This window comes from Cydia splendana, chromosome 24 (assembly GCF_910591565.1).
Source record: "Cydia splendana chromosome 24, ilCydSple1.2, whole genome shotgun sequence".
In the NCBI taxonomy this organism is placed as follows: Eukaryota; Metazoa; Arthropoda; class Insecta; order Lepidoptera; family Tortricidae; genus Cydia; species Cydia splendana.
In genome coordinates this window covers 1,251,611-1,272,710 of record NC_085983.1, presented here as the reverse complement: position 1 = coordinate 1,272,710, position 21,100 = coordinate 1,251,611, and the positions used below count along the sequence as shown (strand labels likewise).

Here is a 21,100-nt window from a genome sequence, read left to right as displayed (position 1 = left end):
AAACTAAACTATCATAGTTTTACACATCAAAATACATTATGTAAAAGAAAAGAATATTTAATTAATGAATACCTATTTTTAATTATATTAATATAATATGAAAAATATAGGCTCTATATTAATTTAAAAAGTTTTATCAATAAACTGAACGCACCTCAAAGGAGGTGCTTGGCAGAATATATGGAACAAAAACTATTGTAAACTGGTCATATTTTTGTAAAACTCGATTTCGACTGGCAAATTATATTACTTTTTGGCAACCGGGTTTTTTACCCTAATTAGATCCCGCTGAATCCGAATTTGCTCGATCGAATTCTTGACCGGAAGTGAGATATTTGATATTAAAGGTTCCTTTTTTTAGCATGTCGTAAATAACTCTTAAACGGTGGCGCATAGCAAAAATGTTCTTATACGTAAGTAATCTGCATAAAATTTCCTACAAGAAAGATTTCGTACAATTTTTCGCTAGGATCAATATTCAAAGAGATATTAACGCGGGAAAGTTAATTATAATCACTTCTAAGGTCGGTTTTTTTTTTAGTTTTTCGTAAATAACTCGTAAACGGTGGCCAATATATTAAAATGTTGTTAAATGTTAATAATCTACACAAAATTCTCTACAAAAAAGATTCAGTACACTTTTCGCAGGGATTAATATTTAAAAAAATAATACAGAGGGAAAGTTAATTATAATAAATTCTAAGGTTCCTTGTTTTTATTTTTTCGTTAATAATTTGAAAAAACAAAGCAGCGAGTAAGTTCATTATAATAAATTTTAAAGATATTATTTATTAATAACAAAGTGAAAAAAAAAAACTAAACGTTAAAATTAAAACTAAAATATAACAAATCTTAAACTAAACTTATAAGTAAAAAATGCTCCCCAGGTCACCTTCATGAGTTATGGTGCCCAGAAGGCTGGCAGCGTTACCTTTTTGGATGGCCAGGCTTATCCTCTGGCCGAGATAGCTGCCAGCCCTCCGGTCACCTGAGATGTCCATGAGGCGCTGGGACATTCCTTAAATAAGCTTTTTGTGCTAGGCCCCCACGGTCCCAGAGTCTCTACGCCAAACGGCGCAAATATGTAGCCCTCGCCGAGGACAGCATATTTGCGCCGCTTGTTCTGTTCAGCGGTTGTAGCCGCCGGTCCCGCCTTGACGGAGGTCGCCTGTAGGTGGGACGGCGCGAGCGTGTCAACGCAGGTGGCGTCCCACACAAGCGTCCTCCCCAGCCTTCACGGAATAAGTGATAACGAAGGCTGGGATTGGATTTTCCGGGCAGGCTTGTGTCCAAGCATTTTTGGCCTCGATCTGTATTTGGATGCAGATATTGTCGGCGGGAGGGCAAAAAATTTTACTGGCGAGATCTTGCGTGCTGTGGAAAGAGGACAAAAAACCTGGGAGGGCGATGCTGACAACTAGCCGGATGCCCAGGCCGCCATGAAGGATTAGCAAAGAGGCCTGAGTCCAATTTTAAAGTCCCTTTTTAGTTTTTCGTAAATAACTTGTAAACGGTGGCCCATAGCAAAATAGGTTATACTTTACAAATTATTTACGAAAAACTAAAAAAAAAGTGACATGTGAATTGATTGTAATGAACTTTCTTCCTTTAATATCGTTTCAAATATTGATCCCAGAGAAAAGTGTTTAAGATGTTTTTGGACAAAAATTTTATGTAGATTATTTATTCATAAAAACCTATTTTACAATGAAACACCGTTTACGAGTTATGTACGAAAAACTAAAAAGGGACTTTAAAATTTATTATAATACTAATAATATATACTTACCCGCTTCTTTGTTTTTTTTTAATATTGATCCTAGAGAAAAGTATTCTATATGTTTCTTGTATGAAATTTCATTTTTATTATTTATGTATAAGATATTTTTTGCTGTGTCATACTTCAAATTATTAACGAAAAATAAAAACAAGGAACCTTAGAATTTATTATAATTAACTTTCCCCCTGTATTATCTTTTTAAATATGATTCCCTGCGAAAAGTGTACTGAATCTTTTTTGTAGAAAATTTTGTGTAGATTATTAACATTTAACAACATTTTAATATATTGGCCACCGTTTGCGAGTTATTTACGAAAAACTAAAAAAAAAGCGACCTTGGAAGTCATTATAATAAACTTTCCCGCGTTAATATCTCTTTGAATATTGATCCTAGCGAAAAATTGTACGAAATCTTTCTTGTAGGAAATTTTATGCAGATTACTTACGCATAAGAACATTTTTGCTATGCGCCACTGTTTAAGAGTTATTTACGACACACTAAAAAAAGGAATCTTTAATATCTAATATCGCACTTCCGGTCAAGAATTCGATCGAGCAAATTCGGATTCAGCGGGGTCTAATTAGGGTAAAAAACCCGGTTGCCAAAAAGTTATATAATTTGCCAGTCGAAATCGAGTTTTACAAAAATATGACCAGTTTACAATAGTTTTTTTTTATATATTCGTTCGTTCAGTTTATTGATAAAACTTTTTAAATTAATATAGAGCCTATATTTTTCATATTATATTAATATAATTAAAAATAGGTATTCATTAATTAAATATTCTTTTCTTTTACACAATGTATTTTGATGTGTAAAACTATAATCGTTTAGTTTAGTTTTCAATGTAGGAAATAATTTTCAACATTGAAATAAAAACAGTTTTTCAGCCACCACTTTGTTTTTTTTATTTTTATTTTGTAAAGTTAACCTCACGACCTTTTTTAGCGTGTAATTTCCTGTCATTTGATACCACACACGATTTTTAATATTTTTTTTGATTTTTCAAATTTGAAATGTCAATAAATGCGTTTTGCATGCATATATTTTGATATATTTTTAGTATGTCAAAAAGATACACCCAAAGAACTAAAAACATCAAACCCCGTCTTTGTGGGAATTATTTTGACCCCAAAGGCTATATCATCTCTACTATAATGAGGCATGACAGGGGCCAGTACAGCTAGGATTGCCAGATTGAAAGGCGCTATTATCGGGAAACAATATAATTTTTTCGGGATTTTGGGGCTTAAGTCGGGAAAAAAAAACATTCAAATTAAAGTAATTGTATTAAAAACAACGATATTTTACATTATTGGCACTACGTCAGCTCGCTCGCTCGACGACAGTTCGGAGCTTGAAATTAGGTGTACCCTTATTTTACCGCCAAATTTTTTGCAGAATTTTGTTATACAGAAAATTATTCATAGAATAATCGAATCGCAGATTTTTATTACAATTAATTCTGTTTCTTCGATTATTTATTTCAAAGAAACAAATTTTGTAACTTGATTAAAATTCAGAATATTTATTCAAAGATTTTTAAATAAAATAAAAGACTGGCTGTAGAATTATTATTCATTGAATATTATTTTTGCGACACTACAGTTCACAGAATATTTCAACAATTATTATTTTACTAAATTACCTTTCACATACTCTTAAATTAGTATTCATTGAAATTACTAAAAAAGGAGTTTAGGTTACTTTAGAGCTGGAACCTCTAAGAAAACGAACCCTTGCTGGAAAAGTGGGTTAGGTTAGGTTAGAACTGCGACGCCCAAGAAAACGAACTGTTGCCAGAAAAGTGGGTTAGGTTAGGTTAGAACTGCGACCCCCAAGAAAACGAACTGTTGCCAGAAAAGTGGCTTAGGTTAGGTTAGAACTGCGACCCCCAAGAAAACGAACTGTTGCCAGAAATGTGGGTTAGGTTAGGTTAGAACTGCGACCCCCAAGAAAACGAACTATTGCCAGAAAAGTGGCTTAGGTTAGAACGGCAACCCCTAAAAACTAATTCCTTCCAGAGAAGCAGATTGCGTTAAATTACCGCCTAAATAAATAAAATTCGACTAAATGACTATTCTGTCTATTAAATTTTGGTGAACCGTATATATAAGAAGTGACTTTTCTACAGGTCGATGATTCTGTGAAATGAGATTACATGAACAAATTGTTCTTGAAACAAAACTAATGTTTTAAATTTTTAGTGAAACGTAACTAATCCGAACTAAAATTATTTAAAGTAAATATTCTATGTAAAGATTATTTTGCGATTTGAAATTACTAAATTTTCTGTGAAACGAAAATCTGCAGAAAATTTGACGGCAAAATAAAGGTAAACCTTGAAATTATTGTTTTAAAACGTGAAGCTGTTTTTCGGGACAATTTACACTTTCTCGGGAATCGGGAACACATGCTCAAAATTGGGAGAATCCCGCCAAATCCCGACCATCTGGCAACCCTAAGGACAGCGGTATAATGAGGCATGACAGGGGCCAGTACACTGGTGTGACATCGCTACAACGCGATTGGTTGATGAGTTCGCATCACGCGCGCGATTGGTTGATGAGTTCGCATCACGCGCGCGATTGGTTGATGAGTTCGCATCACGCGCGCGATTGGTTGATGAGTTCGCATCACGCGCGCGATTGGTCGCAACTAGTTGCGTTAGACTGCACGATTGGCTGAAAGTCGTGAATAACACCGCTGAATTAATACCATTTTTAGTGCCCCGTTGGCCCGTCCTTAGATATTATACGTCAATGGCTTCAGAGTATTACCACCAGGGTAGTTGAAAAGTTTTTATTAATGATATCAGTCGATTAGGTTTGTTTTGAAGATCAAATATCAAACGTCACTAATTCTAAATATATTAGTTAAATTTCCAGTTTATTGTGATAAGTTGCTCATTTTCGATATGTATCTTTGACTAGATTTAGTTGTAAAATTCAACATGTGTCAAAAACCCTATACCGGGTGTGGCCTGTAACACGAGCAAATAATTAAAACATAGATTGTACTCCTCAAACGGTGACACTTTTGTTCAACAACTTTTAAAAATTATGAAGTATTTAAATCCCATTTTTCATACAAAATAAATATGTGACGTCCCACAGGTAAAGGTACCTTATGGCGGTTGGCGCTTACGCTATTATTAACGCCGCTCCAATATTATTGCGGTGCTATGCGACGTTAGCGCCAGCCGCCGTAAGGTCATCACAATGCCATATCATTTGTAATTGACGTTGCTTGTCACGCCTTAAACATAACAAAATTCGCAATACATTGTGTCTTAGAATAAACTTTAAAGTGTATTAAGCTGCCTTCTCTTGATTGTGTCCCCTCAGAAAGAGCACCTCGTACTTCTCCCACTTGCGCCTGATGCACCCGGAGCTGAATGTGGACTGCGTGGACTGCGGCGAGACCTTCGTCAGCGAGTACGGGCTCAAGCAACACAGGAACAAGTCACACGTGGTAAGGCCACAGAAAATACATCCTCCAGACTTAGCATAGTCGCGCTTAGAGATGCCACGAATATTCGGTATTCGGCCTATTCGGCCACTTTGCCGAATATTTGGTATTCGGCCGAATGTTGCCTACTATACCTAAAAAGAAAAATTACACATAAAAATTACCAAAAACTAGGTATATTTAATATTTCAAATGTATTCTATAGTTCGTTTTTTTTTACATTAGAAAGAACTTGCAAGAAGGTAAGCGATCTTGACATGTCTTTCTTTATACAATAGACTACAAAATGCACTAACTAAATAGTGGCTAACATAACTTTTTATGCATTTACCAACCATCGACACTCAAAAAGAATGCACTTAGTAGAAAAACGGCTACGGGATACATAAATAGTTATTTGTACAACAAGAGATCAAAGTTTGATATTTCTTCGAGTGCTTATTTACTTACTTATAAGAATCTTGAGCGTAGTAAGGGATTCAAAAGCGCACGAGATGTAAATAACTTTGATCTCGTGTAGTACACAAAATTTTTCACCCTAAGCAGTGAGAACATACTAGAGGGACAGAGATAATAGAACCCAAGTATATCGAACTTGTATTAGACCCCGCATATTGAAATGACATTTGACTATAAAGGTCACTTGAATGACATTTTGTCTCACTCAGTGAGCAAAATGCGATTTTACTCACTCATTTTGTATCATTAGTGAGCAAAAGGCGATTTTGCTCACTGAGTGAGACAAAATGACTCAGTGAGCAAAATCGCATTTTGCTCACTGTTTTTAAGAAGCAAAGTACCCTTGTTCGAGCTGCTGAGGTGAAAATGTCATTATATTATCGGCTCTATAGTCTTATCATAAGAATAAAAACGCATTGAACGTAAAAATAACACTTAGCACGTTTTCCATTTAGAGATAACAGATGTGCCGCCTGGGTCGTACTCGCATTGTTACAATTGATAAGCGCGTTAGTCAGTAGTCACAGAATAAATAATAGTACTAGGTACAGAAGACTCTCTAACAAAACGCGTTTGTTACGATCAGGACAGATATGGCCGCTAGGTGGCGACAGCGCCACGCGCGGCTTATGGCTAACCACCAAAATTGGCGTGGAACGGATGTAGTTTTAGTTACCTGTAGCAAAGCGACGAAATCGCGGAGTGAGCTACGCCAGCAACCGGTCTGGCCTAGTGGGTAGTGACCCTGCCTGCGAAGCCGATGGTCCTGGGTTCGAATCCCGTTAAGGGCATTTATTTGTGTGATGAACACAGATATTTGTTCCTGAGTCATGGTTGTTTTCTATGTATATAATTATGTACAAATCCAGCAATGTAAAAACTAGTTTGACGTATTCAAAAGGTACTTAAATACATATTATAGTAAGTAGCGGCCCCCTTTTTAAAATATCTTTCTTAAATTTAAATAATCACGATTATTTAACAGTGGCGCTAGTGTGCACGTTGATGGGCTCTTAACCCTTAAATGCATGAATTTTTCTTTTTGCCCGAAATTAATGTATGTGTTACGTAATTGTTTGCTGATTATGGGAAAAATGGTAAAAAAATTATAACATCGATTTTCACTGTGAAATCAGTGTTAGAAGTTGCATAGGCTAAATCATATTTATGTAAATAAATAATTATCAGGAAGAGATATATAAAAAATCTTACTACCAACAGAAAGATACACTATTTAAGATACACCTATGATAAAGTTTTTAAATATAAAATAATTACAAACCCAAAAAAGCGTCCAAAATTACATACTAATAATCATCAAACTCTGGATATTTTCAAATTTTCCGACATTTCGTCTTAAAACGAATGTAAATTTTATAAATTAAAATATTGCGTTAGTTAAAAATCAGAACACGGATTGGTTTTACGATTGAAATAATATATAGGAATAAATAGATTTTATCTAATTATGTATAAAATTAGATATTTTTTTAATGTACGCTGCATCGTACACCATGCATTTAAGGGTTAAGCGACTCAAATGTGACTGTTTTTCAGAAATCGCGTCAATTTGTGTGCACTCTCTGCACAGCTAAGTTCAATAGTGTCTCGGCGCTGAAGAAACACATAGACTCGGCCGGCGAGCATACAGGCCTGTGGCCGTGCGAGCAGTGCGGCGAGAACTGTGCGAGCGAGCAGGCGCTACAGCAACACGTGGGGGTGATACATCCCAGTGAGACGCATCACTGCGAACTGGTAAGAGCATTGCAATTACATACAGTTGTAGTTGTTTTTGTTTATTTTAAACGTAAAAACTAGTGATTTTAAAATCAACATTTTTTGTGACTAGTTACGAAATGGTCAAGAAAATTTGGTAACTGGTTACGAATTGGGGACTTATGCCGTGTCGGAGCTGGTTTTGTTACAGTCTTAAACTTTCAGTTCATTTTCTGTGTAATTTTATTTATATGGAGCACAATAATTGTACATTACGATACGAGTGTGTAAAGTAGGAAATTCGCAACGAGTGGCGATAAATGAAAACACGGCGAAAGGGAGAGTTTTAAATCGACACGAGTTGCGAATTACCTATTTGCACGTGTATTGTACAACATTTTACAGTACATATGGCCCTTTACATTTACGATATACGCACATAGTGTTATAACTAGCACTAGGGCGGTAACGTAGCACAGTAGCACCTTAAGTACTGTAAAGAATAGTACATTGTGCAACATGGGGCGTAAGTTGAATATTGCAAACGAGTTTGCAATATTATTACGCCCCGAGTTACACACAATGTTTTTCATCACACTTGCGATACAAAAATTAAGTATAAAGACAAAAAACTGTTAATTATGGCACTAGAAACTTCATAACTCCCTAGAAAGAACGCTTTTTCTATTACTCCCGCTAAACCTGCGTGCAATTCCACATTTACTGAGTGAGTGTGATGAAAAGAATATATATCTACTTACAGTGTGACATAACGTTCAGTAACGCGGCGGCGTTCGACACACACAAGCGCCGCAAGCACCTCGGGCAGCGGTACAAGTGCCCGACACGTAAGGAGCACCGCTGCAGAATCAAGAACAGGGGCACAGCATACAAACCGCACCGCACGTGCGTCTGCGACCAATGCGGGGTTACTATGCCGGTGACTACACTTACACCAAGCTTTTTTTTTCTTTTTTAGGGTTCCGTACCCAAAGGGTAAAACGGGACCCATTACTAAGACTCCGCTGTCCGTCCGTCGGTCCGTCCGTCTGTCCCCAGGCAGGCACACGCTTTCCCACGCGTACGATCAGTGTGTTTCTAGATCTTACATTCCTAGCGCGTCAGACATCAAACAAACCACGCTTACGCTGCAAAAATGGGAGATGAACAACTCATCAAATTGGTTAGGCGATATGAAGCCATTTATGTGTGGTATTCGCCAACATTTTCTCACTGTTTATTTATATCATGAATCCGATATCTTCTCTTCTTTCTTTTTTAGGGTTCCGTACCCAAAGGGTAAAACGGGACCCTATTACTAAGACTCCGCTGTCCGTCCGTCCGTCCGTCCGTCTGTCACCAGGCTGTATCTCACGAACCGTGATAGCTAGACAGTTGAAATTTTCACAGATGATGTATCTCTGTTGCCCGAAGTTAAGCAACGTCGGGCGGGGTCAGTACTTGGATACCCTGACCGTTTTTTTTTTGCCGTTTTTAGGGTTCCGTACCCAAAGGGTAAAACGGGACCCTATTACTAAGACTTCGCTGTCCGTCCGTCCGTCCGTCCGTCTGTCACCAGGCTGTATCTCACGAACCGTGATAGCTAGACAGTTGAAATTTTCACAGATGATGTATTTCTGTTGCCGCTATAACAACAAATACTAAAAACAGAATAAAAGAAAGATTTAAATGGGGCTCCCATACAACAAACGTGATTTTTGACCAAAGTTAAGCAACGTCGGGAGTGGTCAGTACTTGGATGGGTGACCGTTTTTTTTTTGCTTTTTTTTCGTTTTTTTTTTTGCATTATGGTACGGAACCCTTCGTGCGCGAGTCCGACTCGCACTTGCCCGGTTTTTTGCATTATGGTACGGAACCCTTCGTGCGCGAGTCCGACTCGCACTTGCCCGGTTTTTTTTTGTTTATTTGTAGAACACAGGTGATACAGGTCTTAAGTAAAAATAGGTGATTACAGAGCTCTGTGTTTTGCGTATTGGCGTACAAATGTTATTAAACTTAAAATTAATCCATGAACATACATCGGGGTTTTCGGTGCGGGAATGAATGAACTTTGTTTATTGTAAAATAATTACCAAACTATGAATTAAACGTGGGTAGTAAGGTCCAAATGTGCTTAGAAATGTTAAATTAGTATCGATTTTTTACAGTTTTTACCTGTTATTTGGCTAGTGCAGCGGTCGGCAACCTTTTAGCAGCCAAGGGCCACATAGCAGTTAACGAAGTGGACGCGGGCCGCACTTTGTTAATATTTATGACTTGATCAGACATTGTCATGTGTTAATATTTAAAAAAAATACCCATGGGAGCCCCCAAGTGAGAGGTTCGCGGGCCGCTACTTTTGTGTGTTTTCGGCTACTTTTTGACTCCCCCTCCCCCTTGGTGATATTTCATGAGGTTTTTGGCTACCCCCCTCCTAACCTGACGTGTATTTTTTTGAATTCTTTCTATTCGGCCGGTCGAGGCCACGCGCTCCAAAATTTCGTAAGATAGTGAAGATTTATGTTTAACGAAACCGAGAAAAAATTGTTACTTAAATGTGGTAGGTATTTTTTCTTACTTTCATTCACTGTAGAAAAATACCCACGAGCTCTCCTTATAACTTGAAATGAAATGAGAGAGAAAATGAAACACTTGCTTATATTTTTGACACTTGAAAGTAATAATTTAACAGTTATATTGCAAATACTAGCACACATAAGAATATATTCAATATTATTATTCTCTATTTTGTAACAGAACTCGTCACTTCTCGAATATCATAAGCGCACGCATCTCGCCGTGAAGCCATACGCCTGTCCTCAATGCCCGAAGACATTTGTGATGCGAGCCCTTCTAAAGGTAAGTATTTATAATAATAAGTTTTTGGCAATAATTTCATTTTTGGTACAAGCTTTTATCGCTGACTGTACTTTTCTTACGACAGACAACTAATACTCATTGAGACAATTCTAAAAACCCCTAACACAATTAGGTTGCGTTGTTTCATCACAGAGTTCCTATAGTCACCTCCTGTCTCCATCGTCAGATCAGCTCGATGGTACCATAATATTGCATTGTCATCCGATTTATACATACATGCAAAATTTCAGCTCAATCGGAAACCGGGAAGTGGATCAAATTTAACTTGCAAGATTTGATTACAGACAGACAACGGTCAGGTGAAAGTAAATAAAAGCTTGTAATAATAAAAATCTTTTATGAGACATTATGACACACACTGGCGACACGCGTCGATTGTCGCGCGCTGTTGCCACTTGCCAGACAATTTTTATCCCTGGCTTCAAATTTTGTGTTGAATAAGTTAAACTCTTAGAGCATTTAATAACTGGAGTCGCCTTTAAGAGCTTACCCCTCTACCGAAAACCTTGCACAATTGTGCAAACTTTTGACTGACATGGCTATTCGTACGTTACGTACAAATCATGTAGAAATAGCAATACATTTGACGTCCCTTCCGCAAAAATCGGCAGACTGTTTCGTAAAGAAAATGACAGCGATGACATCTCCAGTTACTAAATGCTCTAAGGTTAAACTGTTTAGATGACAACGGCACTTGAATTTTTAGTCGCTATTGGCGACATGTTTCGGGCCCGTCGGGGGTCCTTCCTCAGGCGCTCGTGCACTGAGCGCGCCGCCCGCCTCGTCGTCGGGCGAGGCCGAGCCGGTAGGAGTTGTCAGGTGAACGTGTCGTCGACTAAAAATTCAAGTGAGTGAAACCGTTGTCGTCTAAACAGTTTAAAATATGTCTCACGACGAAAGTTTGGTTTCGTTCAAAATGTTATAGTTATGTTTCTGTTCATATATATTGTAAAGTAATCGTCTACCAGAAAGCAACTTTACCTTGACCACCGGACCAGTTTTTCCTAGTCCATCGCAATCCAACGCGGCAATGCAGCGAGCGTGATGGGCACCTTTCCTTAACATATGAGGCGGATTAAGTTGATACCCGTTTAGTTTATACACGGTGTAACATCAGGCGGCTTAGCACGGTCGCGTTTTTATCCCTTGTCACCATGCCTGTCACGTTCTAACAAGTATGTAAGTGCGAAAGGGACGCGCATAGTGATAGTCGATAAAAATGGAACCGTGCTGAGCCCGCAGGAAACCGAATAATTTTAACAGCGTATTCCTGATCATATTTAGAGGCAAAAATGTCCTATAAACTTTTTTGAAATTCGCCAAGTTTCAGAGTTAATTAGGTAGTTTAATAAATATATATTGTTACATAATGCAATACGCCTTTTTGATAGAGATGTTACTACTATGGGATGTAGGACTAAATATCCTTATTGATAGATGTAAATTTTTTTTTGCGGTATTAACCTAAGCTCATATTACATTTCTTCCTTCTTTTGACCTCAGAAATGCGTGGTTAAAATATCTCGCATTCCTCGTGAGCACCTTGTATTTTAATTTAGACATATTTAACTTTAGTTCATAGATATGGTTTATATGTTTATTAATTAATGTATTTATCTTATTGTATGTGTGTGTGTGTGTGTGTGCAGCTACACATGCGGTCGCACACGGGGGAGAAGCCATTCCAGTGCTCCGAGTGTCCGCTCGCCTTCGCAGCAAAATGCAACTTGAACCGACATTATAAAGTTGTGAGTACTTTTTCAGAGTTAAGAGTTAGTTGTTGGTTGGTTGGTTCAAAGATTATACAGGGAATAATAGCAGTGTTTGTAAAATGACATTCTAATTCGGGCCTACTTTTCACTCGTAATTGTCAATTTTTTCATCAGGTTTCGATTAATTTTGGTTTATAGACAGTTTTCCCTGTTTTGTTCGTTATAAGCGCAATTTCAGCAAAATTAAATGGCCTACGAGTAAATATCGAGTTACGAAAACATATCAAATTTTCGTACGTTTTCGTAACTCGCAAAACTTGAAGGAAAACTTACATACATTTTTGGGATTACAGTTGTGATCTCGTTTTTATTCTGAAAATTGACCATGTACTCCAGTGGCGGACCTCTAGGCTAGCGCCCTTGACGTCAAGGCTACTTACGGCGGTACCCGTCCCAATTACTCTAGTTTATTTCATCCTATGGTAGCTGTTTTTAATTTTATAATACCTACGCCGAGTCAGACGACGCAATGGAGCCACGCTGTTACGTCATCGCCCAAATCTAATGTTTAGTTAATTTCATTTTTATGTGTATGGTTTTTCTTTGTCTTTTCTTTTCGTTTGTAGTTTCACAGTGCCAGGTTTTATACTGTAATGCTGTCTAACTTATTTTATCAATAAATAATAATGTATTTAATTCTAGGCACACCTGGGTGAACGCGAATCTTTCCTGTGCCCTTTGTGCGGGCGCACGGCCACCACTAGGTCTTCATTGAAGGTGCACATTCGTGCGGTGCATGGCAAAGCCGGGTGGCCCAAGCGCGATCGCAGCAAACGCGAGAAATGCACGCAGCTAGATGATGAATAAAGGTGCACGTTCGTACGGTGCACGGCTACGCCGGATGGCCCAAGCGGGACCGCATCAAACGAAAGAAAAAGACAGATGATGATAGATGATCAATGATTAAATACTTCTCTTCTTCTTCCTCGCGTTATCCCTTGACAACTAATCCCATAATTTGCCGTAGGCACTAGTTTTATGAATGATTTAGAATAAGAATAATAAGAATAACCTGTGGTACTAAGTACTGCGGATCGCAAGGCGGCATGGGAGAGTAAGGTGCTACACGGGCGGTTCTACAAGGCCCTCACGGGACCCGACGTGGACCTGCTCGCGTCGGTGAACTGGTTACGATTCGGGGACCTCTTCGGAGAAACCGAGGGTTTTGCCTGTGCAATTGCGGACGAAGTGATGATGACGAACAACTATCGGAAATATATCCTGAAGGACGGTACGGTCGACATTTGTCGGGCATGCCGCCGTCCCGGAGAGTCACTCAGGCATATCATTTCTGGTTGTTCTCATCTTGCTAACGGCGAGTACTTGCACAGACATAATCTCGTAGCCAGGATTATTCACCAGCAACTTGCTCTTCTATACGGCCTTGTGGACCGCGAAGTACCGTACTACAAGTACTTACCTGCGCCTGTTCTCGAGAATGGTCGTGCCACGCTCTATTGGGATCGATCTATCATCACTGACAGAACTATTGTAGCCAATAAGCCTGACATCGTGATAATAGATCGATCGCAACGTCGGGCCGTGCTCGTTGACATCACCATTCCCCATGATGAGAATCTCGTGAAAGCCGAGAAGGACAAGTCCAGTAAGTACCTAGACTTGGCTCACGAGATAACCGCCATGTGGGATGTTGATTCGACGATCATTGTCCCGATAGTCGTTTCAGTGAACGGTCTAATAGCGAAGAGTCTCGACCAACATCTTGAGAGACTCTCGCTAGGTGGTTGGATCAAGGGTCAGATGCAGAAGGCGGTGATCTTGGACACGGCGCGGATAGTCCGCCGGTTCCTCTCTCTGCGGCCCTGACCACCGGTAGCTTGGGCCCTGCCTGCTGGCGGCACCCTAGGTTAGGTTTTTTATAATGTGTTTATATTAATTTTTATTGTTTTGTAAGTGTTTTTATATTTTACTTTTATATTCATATTATAAATAACCTAACTTAAGATGAGAAATGAATAAAGAGAATAAGAATAAGAAACCCTTTATTGCAACACAAAAAGCATACAGCTTACAAAATATAATAATTAAAAATAAAAATTTTGCGGCATAAGGAACGGGCTCAGCATACGCTGCGTCAGTCATTTCGTTACAAATTGCCTGCGCAGCGCTGATTTTCAGTCCGTCCCCTTCACTGAACCACATTAACATTTATGCGAGTGAAATACTTGGATAAATAATTAAATACTTCGTTTAAAAAAATGATGTTTTATTCTGAAGAAATCCATTACACAAAACATACTATAGGCACATTTCGTAACTAGTTACGAATCAACTCCTAATTCGTAACCGGTTGCACTTTTGGAATCCTATTTGGTGACCATTGTAACCAGTTACGAAATTGAAAAAAATCACCAACTCATATCTGGTTACTAAGTGAGAACGCTAAGACGAAACGATGTGTTTTTTAATATTACGAACTTTATTTAGTTTTGATGTTTTTCTTTCGTGGAATTTGGTACCTATGTAAGAATAAAAATTCTGTTATCAGATGGGGTTCCTGGTCCCATCACATGATAAATGGTACCCATTATAACCAGCTACGAAAAAGTCTTGAATGAAGTATTGTGCGGATTCGTAACTGGTTACCAAGTGGCAACACAACGCATTGATAACTAAAGTTATAAAAAGCGAGATAGAAAAGGTTTGCAATGTGGGACATTAGTAGATTGTTATAATCGAGATTTATTTTAATCTTTATTGCACAATACAATCATGAAGGTACAAATGGAGGAATTAATACCTTAAGGCATTCTCTACCAGTCAACCAATGGGTCAAACCAGAAATATTAAGTAGGTGCAGGGTCTTTAAAGTAAATGAATTTGTAAACAAGACTATAATGATTATACCTGCGGATGAATGGAATTGTTATTTTTTGTTACACTTAACCACTAATTGCCTGTACAAAATGAAATGCAATAACAAACAACATCTGACCTGACTGGAGTTTTCCTCTCATCTAATCGAAGGTTAGCTGGAAGAGATCCCTTATAGGGATAAGTTCGCCTTTGTACTTCCATTACTGTAATTTATTTTTGTAAACCTGTGTTGTGTACAATAAAGTGATTACTACTACTACTACTACAACAACAAAAGATTCTAAACAGATATTTAACATCTTTAGCACTTGAAGAACAGAGTTAAATTATAATAATGGGTGCTCGATATAGTACCTTTTGGAAATAAAACATAAACAAACACCTGGGCAACCATGGCTCCGAATTCCAAAAGGGTCTATATCGAGTACGAGCTATTGTAATTTTGACTCTATTCTTTAAGCGGTAAAGATGTTATCTGTATGGAATCTTTTGTGGTTATTGCATTTCGTTTTGCACAGTTAATTAGCGGTTTGGTTTAACAAAAGGTAACAATGCCATTTATCGGCAGGTAATCTCTCAAGAGGATTCCGACAATTTAAAACCAAACTAACAAAGGGGTGAAACAGTCATCTTACTTATAGTATGAATTATCTCAGGTGATTTTTTCGCGCTCGGACACTAATCTATAAAACAAAAGGTATTGTTTCCTTTATGCAGTGGTTACACTGCTTACTGCTAATAGCCCCGACATAAGTAACGGGAACAAGTCCATTTAAAAGTAAATTTACCATTCTAATTATATGGTTCAAATTCATGAAACAGCACATTCGGAGATAACACGTTTTGTTATCTCCAAAAACAAGACCATCCTGTTTGTTCTCTGAACGAGCTGTCATATGAATTTGAACCTTAATACTATCACGGCAGTTGCTTTTTATACGACATGCTTGCTTTGGCACGTGCTGTAGACCGCTCTTAAATGAAACAAAGGCTTTTGTTTAACGGATTAGCAGTTGTCGCGGTGATCGCGAAGACTGTCATTGTCATAGACTTATAATATATAGAGACGGTGTCTCAGCGAGCTGTCACTGTTGCCACTTTTGTTTAGTGTACGATTAACAATGAGGCCCACGTTGCTGTAGCCATGTCGATAAAGTCATATCGATAAACTATCGACATTTCTTGCAATTTTAATTTTACTTCAAAGGCTTAACGATACCTAAAATTACCAAAAACGCTTTTATTCTTTATTGTGGTTATCAGATCACAATTTTATAGTCACGCCCCAGCAGGGAACCAAGGGAAAGTTTAGATATTTAATTAAAATACATGAATACGTCCTAAAATAGGTATTCCGCAATAATTGAATTATATTATTATATTATAATATATTCATTATCCATTAGCATTTCAATTATGTTTATGTTTAACGAAGATATTGAAGCTTCAATTAATCGCTATTTCGTTCCGCTGTGTAGCGTTTATCGATATATAACATGATTAAAATCGACTTTTCACATCCCTAAAAGAACACACATATACGCTTTTACGCACACATACACAGCCTGGGCGCATCAAAAAAGGCAACACTTGATTTGAAGTCCACCTTGTCAACAGTATGGTTGTCCTTTTTTGACAAACGGCATTTTTAAAAGAGCGAGGAGAGAGAAATGATACTAGTTGCTGCGACGTGAAAGAGAACAGAAAACGTTGGGCCCTTGGTCATTGTGGTATGTATCTTATCTGTCACTCTTAGGCCCCATTCGCACGACAGCTTAAAAAGCGTTGCGTTAAAACCCGACGTTGGCGCTTTTTTACCGTTTCCAATATTTGTGTTCATATGAACGCTTAAAAATCACTTGTGAGTCGTACTGCCACGTACGCATCTCAGCAAAGCCATACTTTATTTGCTATTACGACGTATTATTTGAATATAGCTTGAATATTTCAGGAATTTGTAAGCATAAGTTGACATTTTTAAGGTGAAACTAATAATAATCTTGACGATTGACACCAAAAATTGACACTTGACAGCCAACTGACAGCAGCGCCGGCGCTTTTTTAACGCTTGTGAGAACAGATACACGGAGTTCCGTATGGTCTATTCAATTTGACGCCAACGCTCAACGCCGAAAATCGAACAGTGCTCGATAAAAAAGCGCCGCGCTTAAAAACCGCCTTCGTGTGAATCCATACATGGTTATCCATTTGTGTCATTCAAACGCTTTTTTAACGCGCGTTGAAAAAGCTGCCGTGCGAACGGGGCCTTAGCATACTTTCACTGGTAACACTGGCGATGGAGGTCGGAGTGTCATGTGTGACAGCGAGGAAGATGGCGGGAACCGAGTTGAGACAAGTTGAGAGAGGTCGTCTGAATTTCTGGTACGTAAGAGGTGGTGTGACGCCGTGGCGCGTGCATCACGTACAGGAGACTCTTGGTAAGCGAAACATATCTATATTTTGATATATATGGATATTGCAGTGACCTTGAATTAGCGACGACCTTGAGATCTATCTGAGTTGAAGAATTGTCTGATATTCTTTGTGTGTAGCTCGAGTTTGAATGTAACAAGTGAGGTGGCTAGAGTTTATCGGTTTGAGTTACTGGAGGTTTCTTTATGGAGGCTGATGGATGAGCTGTAGGGGTTGTTGTGGAGGCTCGTCGGGGACCACATGGTCCCCACCTCAGTACTCATCGCATATTATGAGTAGAGAGATATATGAGATTCTGAGTTTATGAGAATATATGAGTTGCGGGATGCACGATGAGTTCTCCTGTGTTGTGGAGATTCAGTTGTGCCGTGCATCCACCGATATGAGCCACGGGACTTGGGGCCCTTCTAATTTTCCCTGAGAGAGTTGAGGTTACATTCATAACAAGAGATACCTACGAGACGGAGAGGAGATGGAATTGTGCGCCCATCGAGTGTTGATTCATGGTCAGTGCAGTAGCTATCTTATACTGTGCTTTATATATTAGAGATCCATGTAGCGAGGTTATCATTACATCCCCCTAAAAGTAAAACTCCGCTACATGTTTTGGTGGAGATGCTTAAAAATTTGTCTGTTTAGGTTCACGTGTTTGGAATGAGAAAAGAGTTGTCGTACTTAATGTTGAAATATTTCTTTATTCAACTTGACTTTTTTTGGTTTGGGTATGCCCATGGTCGTGCGTACACATGGGATGGTTATGACCCATTGTGGTGCGTACACATGAGAAGGGGAAGAGAGAATTGCCCAGCCATGAAGAGAATGAGCTCAGTACTGATTGTAGATTTTTATCACACGGTGAACCGGCCGACAGACGAGCCCTTGTTTTTATTTTCTTTTCTTTTTTTTTCCATAAATCTGCATTTGTTTAGGAACTGTGATTACGCTTTTTACTCTGGCAATACTGAATTTAGTTTCTGAACACGTTCAGAAACACACCACTGTTTGCGTTCGGTCAAATTCATTGTCAAATTTATTTAGTAAATTTGTCATTCTGCGCACGTTCCTTCTTTAGTTTTACTACAAAAATATATTGAAACATTTCCTTGTTGTTTTATTTTCCCTACGGACTTTATTTACGTCACGGATTACTTATTATGTTTGGTACGGAACCGTTCGGATACGACAGATCGATCGGTCTGGTCGGGTAGAGGAGGTTTAAGAATGAAGTTTATAAGTTAGTCTACTTTGTCTATGGTTTGTATTTTCCAAACTTACCCGTTTTTCTTTTGCGTGTTGTGAGAAAAGTTTGTTTTAGAAGTGAAAAACGAATAAAAGTGAGAAATTACTTAATTAAGGAGTGCCAAAGTGTGGAAGTAGACTGCTAAATAAACCGTTGTAAGTAATAGATTTAAGGCGACTTCATTATGAAGTAATAAAGTACTTACAATTTCATGTAAAATTGACAAACTTTTATGGTACTTAAACTCCACTTCAAGTGAATGCATTTCATTGCAGATTAGCATCAAACAAAATGCAAGATTCACAGAAGATTTAGAAGCATATGAAGTATATCGGTAGCTTGCATTGCATACAAAATGGACTTTCTGCTTTCCACAGTACAATTGCGCCTGGAAAGGCTAACAGAAGCGTTAAAGGGAGCCGCAGAGGCCCTTAACAGCATCGAGACTGGCGTAGCAAGGGACAGGGTAATTGCTGTGAGAATTAACGTTAATAATAGACTGTCATCGCTCACAACAGATTTAAATAGATATTTGTCTGGCGCGACGGATGTAAAAGATGATTTCTGCAATGAATGTCGAGACATGCAAGTAAAAGCGGAGGATACGCTGACAGAATTAGAAATCGCAATAAAACTATATTGCCATGAAGGGGAAAACAATCATAGAACGCGTCTACCTAAGTTAGAGTTAGGGAAATATAACGGTGACATCCTAAAATGGAACACTTTTTGGGATAAGTTCGCAGCTAACATTGATAATAAGAACATTGCCAATGTTGAGAAGCTTTCATACTTGCTAGCGTCATTAGAGGGACCAGCCTTACAAGCAGTCGAGGGTCTGGAAACTACTAACATGAATTACCCGATTGCGGTAGACATTCTCAATAGCCGCTTTGGTAAACCTACAAAGGTCATCGATGCTCACAATGACGCTTTGCAAAATTTAGCTGTAGCTAAGGATTCACCTGAAGATTGTAGGCGCACTCTGAACAATATAGAGAAACACCTTAGGGTATTAGAGGCTCTTGGGGAGAAAGTTGATGCTAGTCACCTTAGAGTTATCATACTTAATAAATTTCCATCAAGAGTGGTATACCAAGTGTGGCTTATGTCAACCGATGATTCTTTTGCTGCAATCCGGAAGGCTTTGGATGCCGTAGTAACAGCCATGGAGAGTTCGGTTGTTACAAACATGGAACATTCTGTGATTCCAGTAGAGTCCAGTGACACAACAGAGATGAGTACACCTGCTTCAACAGCAACACTGCAAATTAGAGCTGCAAAGAAAAGAAAATGGCAACAAAAGAGGGAAGCAATTTCAACTCAACCTAGCAAGAAACGCCCTAAGAGAATGTGCATATTTTGTAATGAAGAACACTATAGCGAGGATTGTACCAAATTTAACACATATAAGGAGAGGATTGGGAAGCTGAAAGATAGGTGTTATGTGTGCTTTCAAATAGGACACCGTGCCTCCAAGTGCACAAGAAGGAGGAAATGTGTTCATTGCTCTAGGATGCATAATAGAGCACTATGTCGACAAAAGCTGCAAAGGGGTGAGGCTAGTGATATGGCTCTTTCAAACATGACTTCAGTTGATGTACCGTTGAATAAACCATCTAATTTCTTACAGACTGCAGTAACCCAAGTAAGGACAGCGGAGGGGAGAAGTCTGAGCATTAGACTTTTACTTGATTCTGGAAGTCAACGAACTTACATTACAAACAGAATAGCAAAATTATTACGAATTAAACCTGATGGAGAAGATTGTTTGATGATTTTTACGTTTGGATCAGAAAAGCCCAGAGAAATGTTATGCCCATATGCAACAATAACAGTAGTGAGTAAACGTAATGTTGAAAGACTGATTAGAGTAAATATAGTTCCACACATCACCGCAGAGCTACCCATAGCTAAGATAGAGTCACCAATGATAGACATCTGGGCGGACGATGCTTCTACTGGTGAAGGCATTGATTTGTTGATTGGAAATGATTTATACTTCTCATTTATCAGGAAGAGTGTTGATATGGGAAATAATACTTATCTGATAGATTCTGATTTTGGTTGGTTCCTCGCAGGAAGTGCTACGGACAACAGAGAAAGAGACATTCTATCAGTTGCTACATATTGCCAGTGCCATGATATCAATCAAGACTTTACAGAACCAGATCTTCCTCTGCGCACCATAGATGTCAAATTTTTATGGTCACTTGAGAGCATCGGGATATGTGATTCTCCAAAAACTACATGTGAGGAAGAAGCCGTTCAGCACTTTAACAATACTGTCAAATACAGTGAAGGACGGTACCAGGTCAAGTGGCCGTGGATAGAGTATCCACCACAATTGGCTACTAATTTTGGACTGGCCTTTGGAAGATTAAAGGGTGTATTACGAAGGTCAAATAAAGAAGTCATGACGGAGTATGAGCAAATCTTAAAGGAACAGCTTGAAGCGAACATAATAGAAGTTGTGGATCCTACCATTCCTGCTGACCATCCAGTTCACT

At 38.6% G+C, this 21,100-nt stretch overlaps 2 protein-coding genes across 3 annotated transcripts in view; one reads left to right on the top strand and one right to left on the bottom strand.

Annotated features, from left to right (window-relative positions):
• Positions 1-13,011, top strand: part of LOC134802336 (zinc finger protein 354A-like) — a 41,638-nt gene extending 28,627 nt beyond the window's left edge. The window contains exons 7-12 of one of the 2 annotated variants that reach the window (XM_063774944.1): positions 5,129-5,255; positions 7,269-7,466; positions 8,191-8,367; positions 10,185-10,286; positions 11,957-12,055; positions 12,722-13,011. In XM_063774944.1, the coding sequence (XP_063631014.1) occupies positions 5,129-5,255; positions 7,269-7,466; positions 8,191-8,367; positions 10,185-10,286; positions 11,957-12,055; positions 12,722-12,886 (868 nt within the window). In that variant the 3' untranslated portion in view covers positions 12,887-13,011. The remainder of the gene's footprint in view (positions 1-5,128; positions 5,256-7,268; positions 7,467-8,190; positions 8,368-10,184; positions 10,287-11,956; positions 12,056-12,721) is intronic. The other variant, XM_063774945.1, reaches the window with a different exon arrangement.
• LOC134802150 (zinc finger protein 25-like) overlaps positions 1-21,100 on the bottom strand; it is a 371,645-nt gene that overhangs the window by 139,294 nt on the left and 211,251 nt on the right. The gene's annotated exons all lie outside the window — the stretch shown is intronic.